Consider the following 7000-nt stretch of genomic DNA (forward strand, 5'->3'; position numbering starts at 1 on the left):
ATTTCAAGAAAGCTGAAAGCCCCGCTGTGGAGAATGAGCTGCATGCAGCGGCAGAGTCCTGTCAATCAAACCCAGAGTCCTCCACCAGGCATGCTGCATTGCTTTGCTGGCATAGAGCTGGCATTGTGCAGAGCATGTGGGCGGCCACTACAATAACAATCCACCCACCACCTCCATCAGAACGAGTTTACACTGAGCACGCACAGCCCTTCACATCACAGTGAGAATGAGTTTACACTGAGCACGCACAGCCCTTCACATCACAATGAGAATGAGTTTACACTGAGCACGCACAGCCCTTCACATCACAATGAGAATGAGTTTACACTGAGCACGCACAGCCCTTCACATCACAATGAGAATGAGTTTACACTGAGCACGCACAGCCCTTCACATCACAATGAGAATGAGTTTACACTGAGCACGCACAGCCCTTCACATCACAATGAGAATGAGTTTACACTGAGCACGCACAGCCCTTCACATCACAATGAGAATGAGTTTACACTGAGCACGCACAGCCCTTCACATCACAATGAGAATGAGTTTACACTGAGCACGCACAGCCCTTCACATCACAATGAGAATGAGTTTACACTGAGCACGCACAGCCCTTCACATCACAATGAGAATGAGTTTACACTGAGCACGCACAGCCCTTCACATCACAATGAGAATGAGTTTACACTGAGCACGCACAGCCCTTCACCCTTTCAATCACCTAGACAGCAAAGAAGCCATGAGAGATTTCTGCTGCTGTTCTCCTTGATTTAAAATATATAACACTGTGCTTCTGAATTAAAGAGAAGCTACAGGGCTTTCAACACATTGATGTAGAAAACCCTCCCTCTGTGCTGAAGAGCATGGTTAGAGCTGTTATGTAATCAGACAGCTGTCTGAAATGCGCAAGCTGTCGGAAGGGTTGCAGAGCAGGAGGAGGAGGAGGGAGGAGAGAAGAGGGGAGGGAGGTGAAAGGCTGTGTAAACATTAAACACGGAGCTGTATCGAGTGTTGCCTCGTTCTGTACTGCGCTGCAACACAGGCTGGGGCTGTTTAGACAGCTGTAATGATATATTGTATAGAGCTGCTAGTTCAGTTCTGAACTCCTCCCTCTCTCGGTGGCTTGCTCTCTGCAGTTTGTCAGCAGTTGCTGTCGGGGAGGTGAGAGTCAGTCTCTGGTTCACACAGCTGTTCAGCTCTCTACACAAGGAGCTCTTGTAACACTGAAGCAAGGCTCTGACACAGGGGCATTGTGCTGTGCAGAGGAGAGAGGGGCAGCTTGCTTTGAGAGAGGGAGAGGGAGGGGTACAGGAACTTGCTTTGAACTGTGCAGATGTCATTTATAATAGAGAAAACGATTTGCATAATGTTTGTAACAGCAAAGCACGAGTCAAGCTCTAATGAAACAGCTGCTAAGTGTAATCTATTTATCATTCTAAATGTGCATGCTGTGAATTGGGCAGTGTGGGGCAGTCCAGGGCTGTGAAATGCTCCGATGAAATCACAGAGCTGCCAGCTGGTACATGAGTTTCACTCTGAATCCCCCTGAGCTCTGGAGCTCTGGATCCCGGCTTCTATGTGCGAGTCACAGTGATGAACGGACCACTCCCTGATAGGAGCTGAAGCACACAGTGCATACTGAAACACACACACACAGTGACACACACACACACACACACACAGTGACACACACACACACACACACAGTAACGAACAGGCCACTCCCTGATAGGAGCTGAAGCACACAGTGCGTACTGAAACACACACAGTGACAAACACACACATGCACAGTGACGAATGGACCACTCCCTGATAGGAGCTGAAGCACACAGTGCGTACTGAAACACACACACACACACACAGTGACACACACACACACACACAGTAACGAACGGGCCACTCCCCGATAGGAGCTGAAGCACACAGTGCGTACTGAAACACACACGCGCTGGGTGTCACTCACTAGGGCAGCTCAGCGCCTCCTTGGCAGTGATGCTCTTGTTGCATGCGGAGCACAGCGTGGTTCCAGACACCGTGATCGAGGTGAAGAGGTGTCCGTTGGTGTAGCGTGCCTCCCTCTCCCTCGCCTCCTTCTCCCTCTCCTTCATGCGCTCCTTCTCTTTATTCTGCAGACGAACAAACACAATGAAAATGGGACACACTCCACATTGGGATCCAACCTTTTGATACAAAGACAGCTGGAACAAATAGACATTTCAGAGGGCTGGATCTCATCAATATCAGGGTCTAGTGCTGTATATTATAAAGACATTTCAGAGGGCTGGGTCTCATCAATATCAGGGTCTAGTGCTGTATATTATAAAGACATTTCAGACTTATTGCTGTCAGGCTCTGCTATATATTACATATTGTTATGTATGACTCTCCGCTATGCATTCCTGCACTAAGAATTCAGAGTTGAAACGGGACAATCTGGCCATTTCTAAAACAAAGAACACAAAGCTTAGGCATTTTTAAACAGGAAGTTAACAGCTAACTTCCTCTTTTCGGTTGCCTTGGAAACAGTGTTTATATTGCAAAACCTGCAAGGAAAACAAAAAAAAAAAAAAAAATAAAAAAAAAAAAAACAAACAAACAAACAAACAAACAAAAAAACATAATTGATCAGAGTCTAGTTACAGGAGCACTAGCACCCCCCCCCTCCAAGGCATGCTTGATCCAGACTGTACCCCTGGTTAGGGTCGCATGCAGATCCGATCAGCAGCTCCTGTAATACAATAGGAAGCAGGAGCAGCTCAGTTCATTTCAGCTGGCCAGAGACTCAGCGCCGGAGCCACCCCCTCCTCCCCTGCTCTGTTGCTTTTCATGCGCTTCCAAAATACTGTTTAAAATCCCAGACTGCACTGCAAAGAGGCACAAACGCACAAGTGGGCTTCCGCAAGACTCCATCCACACAGAATAAGCCAGCAGCCACGTTTCTGCAGCGCCGGCCATTCCCTTCGAGGTGAAACAGCTTTCCACAGTAAACATTTCATCTGGTCACTTCACTAGTACACAGCGCTCCCACCTACACACCCTCGGGGTAAAGCGTCTTCACTTTTATTCAGTTAAAAGAGGTCATGATTCAACCTGTTCAAACAATCCAACACTGCATCAATCCAACACTGCATCAATCAATCCAACACTGCATCAATCAATCCAACACTGCAATCAATCAATCCAACACTGCATCAATCAATCCAACACTCAATCAATCCAACACTGCAATCAATCAATCCAACACTGCATCAATCAATCCAACACTGCATCAATCAATCCAACACTGCATCAATCAATCCAACACTGCAATCAATCAATCCAACACTGCAATCAATCAATCCAACACTGCACCAATCAATCCAACACTGCACCAATCAATCCAACACTGCACCAATCAATCCAACACTGCAATCAATCAATCCAACACTGCAATCAATCAATCCAACACTGCAATCAATCAATCCAACACTGCATCAATCAATCCAACACTGCATCAATCAATCCAACACTGCAATCAATCAATCCAACACTGCAATCAATCAATCCAACACTGCAACACTCAATCAATCCAACACTGCAATCAATCAATCAATCAATCAATCCAACACTGCACCAATCAATCCAACACTGCAATCAATCCAACACTGCAATCAATCACTGCACATCAATCAATCCAACACTGCAATCAATCAATCCAACACTGCAATCAATCAATCCAACACTGCAATCAATCCAACTCCAATCAATGCAATCCATCAATCCAACACTGCAATCAATCAATCCAACACTGCAATCAATCAATCCAACACTCAATCAATCCAACACTGCAATCAATCAATCCAACACTGCAATCAATCAATCCAACACTGCATCAATCAATCCAACACTGCATCAATCAATCCAACACTGCAATCAATCAATCCAACACTGCAATCAATCAATGCAATCAATCAATCCACACTGCAATCAATCAATCCAACACTGCAACCAATCAATCCAACACTGCAATCAATCAATCCAACACTGCAATCAATCAATCCAACACTGCAATCAATCTAATACTGCACTGCATCAATCCAACACTGCACCAATCAATCCAACACTGCAATCAATCAATCCAACACTGCAATCAATCAATCCAACACTGCATCAATCAATCCAACACTGCAATCAATCAATCCAACACTGCAATCAATCAATCCAACACTGCAATCAATCAATCCAACACTGCAATCAATCAATCCAACACTGCATCAATCAATCCAACACTGCACTAATCAATCCAACACTGCAATCAATCAATCCAACACTCAATCAATCCAACACTGCATCAATCAATCCAACACTGCAATCAATCAATCCAACACTGCAATCAATCCAACACTGCAATCAATCAATCCAACACTGCAATCAATCAATCCAACACTGCACCAATCAATCCAACACTGCATCAATCAATCCAACACTGCAATCAATCAATCCAACACTGCAATCAATCTAATACTGCACCAATCCAACACTGCACCTAGTAACAGAGGATCCATCTCAACCCCAGGGAGCTTTCAGTGACTGTTCCAGTTCTTTACAAGTCGCTTGACTTTCTTTCTCTCTTTCATTCTCCCGCTCGCTCTATCCCATGGTGGCCTCATGCAGGCGTGTCCTGGATGAGAGCGAGATGAAAGGAGAGGGAGGGAGCTGGAGAGAGCAATATTACCCCTTTGGAGGCCAGTTGTTTTTGCCCTGTCAGTTGAAGTTCCTCTTGAACAGCAGTAACAGAATCCGATACAGACTCTGCGTTACAACATGAACTCTATCTGACACAGAAGGACCTGACTGTATTCATCTCAGCAGCAGATGGTTGAGATTGTATTAGTCTGCAGTGCAAGGTGTCTGACTCATCTGCTTTGTAGAAACAGGACCGTCTTTCCTGGGAAACAGGGTTCCACTTATAGGATTCGACAAAGACAACAAATAATCCAGATGTGAAACACAAACATAAGTACGAATTCCTGCTCTGCACTCTCATTGTGTGTGAAGACAGCTTAAAACAAACACAGAAGCAGACTGGTGAAAATGTACACCTGCCTATCCACACACACACACACACACACACACTGCAGCCCAGTGAAACTGCACACCTGCCTAGCCTACACACACACACACACACACACACACACACACACACACAGCCCAGTGAAACTGCACTGCCTAGCCTACACACACACACACACACACACACACACACACACACACACACACACACACACACACTGCAGCCCTGTCTGAGCCGACAGTCACACACACTGCTACTGTGTGATTGTCCAGCGCTCTCAATGGCTGCGTTGTGTTCACTGTTCTTCACAGTGAAACTCCATCCTCTTATTAATGCTTTTCAAGCTTCAACCTTTGAAAGGTGCTTTTACAGCTTGGGCAAACCCACCCTGCTACTCATCATCCAAAGCCTTAATCAAAGACTCTCTCTGTCTGTCTGTCTCTCTGTGTAATTAAATAAGCCCTTCCTTCTCTCCTCCTCCTCCTCCTGCTCTCAATGCTGTAATTCAGTCACGGCTCCCTGTGAGCGCAGTGCTCTCTTGATATTAAACAGACCTGATTCCGAGACACCTTCCCAGCCACAGACCCCCCTGCGCAGGCTGATAACACATCGAACAGCCGTGACGTGAGCTGCGGGGAACAGACACTCAGAAACAAACAGGCTGCTTGGTCTAACCCATGCCATGCCAAGAGACTGCAGGACTTCAAACTGCACTCGTCCAGTCCTGGGGTTCAGAGCTGCCCTCAATGAAGTCTATTAATAATAATAATAATAATAATAATGATAATAATAATAATAATATTATTATTATTATTGAAATGATCAGGAGCTGGGAGTTTGAGCCAATAAACAGAAACAAGTCTGCTTTTTTATTATTTTTTGTCTTTGCTTTTGACAACATGATAACAAGCCAGGCTTTGTTGAGTTTGAACTGGTTATCAAACCCGAAAGACAGGCCCCTAATCAGATACACAGTGAAGTAAGCGCCTTTCCCCTCGTGATAAGCCTCCCATGCAATCATTGCTTTCAGAGCATTGAGAGTCCTGCTCTGGTAATATTGAGATACTCTGCTGACTCTGACTGACGCTTAGGCAATGCAAACAGCTACACAAGCAAACAGCTACTGTCAGTACCACACAGATCACTGCACTGCACACAGGACTGCTGCATCCATCATCCAGCAACCTGGGAATGGGCCCTTTCCTAAAGAGGATGGCAAGTGAGTTTCCTTATTCAAATGGTTCTTAAGACAATGCATAGATCCAGAGAGGCACATAACAAGGACCTGCACATCAGAATTAAATAACTCATCAACTTCTACCTTCATTTGCAGTGCCGCTGAAGGCACGGTGCTTCAAGTGTTTCAACTCCGATGTCTGCAGTGTGGGCAGCTTGGAAAAGTTCCATTATCACCTCTCTCCACTATGAATCAACAGTGTTGTACCTACACACAGTGCTCTAAAAACACCCACTGAACCTCCTTCACATTGCACTGACTGACGCAGACCATTTCACACACACACACACACACACACACATGCAGCTACACAGAGAGACACACACACACACACACACACATACATACAGAGACACACACAAGCAGATACACACAGAGACACACGCACGCAGGCAGGCGGGTGGGTGACTGTTCTTATGTTTATAATTGGGACAGGATTAGACACACAGACAGACCCACACACTAGAATGAAAGCGCTCTTCTGGTTTGCATGCCAGTATAATTACTCAGTCTTCACAAAGAGTAATGCACCGTGCAAAGCAAAGCTCTAACTACATGGAGAAGTGCCGGGACAAGAACTCAAACAGTTCCACCAGCACTGCTTGAAATGCAAGACAAAAACAACGACCCTGTCTGAACAAAACCAACAAACAGTTCCAACTTCCAATCATCAAAGCCCTGCACAAACAGAACACAGCGCTGCGATTACA

General features: G+C 45.5%; 1 protein-coding gene across 1 annotated transcript; it reads right to left on the reverse strand.

Moving 5' to 3' along the window:
• Positions 1 to 1931: 1931 nt before the first annotated feature.
• On the reverse strand, positions 1932 to 3128 carry LOC121310857 (rho guanine nucleotide exchange factor 2-like). The gene is made up of 2 exons (XM_041243792.1): positions 2887 to 3128; positions 1932 to 2126 (listed from the first exon to the last, which is right to left on the reverse strand). The coding sequence occupies exons 1-2, from the start codon at positions 2989 to 2991 to the stop codon at positions 1956 to 1958; spliced, it is 276 nt and encodes a 91-aa protein (XP_041099726.1). The 5' UTR covers positions 2992 to 3128; the 3' UTR covers positions 1932 to 1955.
• Positions 3129 to 7000: the final 3872 nt, after the last annotated feature.

The sequence above is a fragment of the Polyodon spathula genome, unplaced genomic scaffold (genome assembly GCF_017654505.1).
Source record: "Polyodon spathula isolate WHYD16114869_AA unplaced genomic scaffold, ASM1765450v1 scaffolds_2695, whole genome shotgun sequence".
NCBI classification, from domain to species: domain Eukaryota; kingdom Metazoa; phylum Chordata; class Actinopteri; order Acipenseriformes; family Polyodontidae; genus Polyodon; species Polyodon spathula.

What these genes read in the sequence shown, in the direction of transcription:
- LOC121310857 (XM_041243792.1), bottom strand. Translation starts at nt 2,991, where the DNA reads ATGTTTACTGTGGAAAGCTGTTTCACCTCGAAGGGAATGGCCGGCGCT. An exon ending in AGTCTTGCGGAAGCCCACTT is followed by an intron (nt 2,127 to 2,886) that starts GTGCGTTTGTGC and finishes GTTCGTCTGCAG; the next exon opens with AATAAAGAGAAGGAGCGCAT.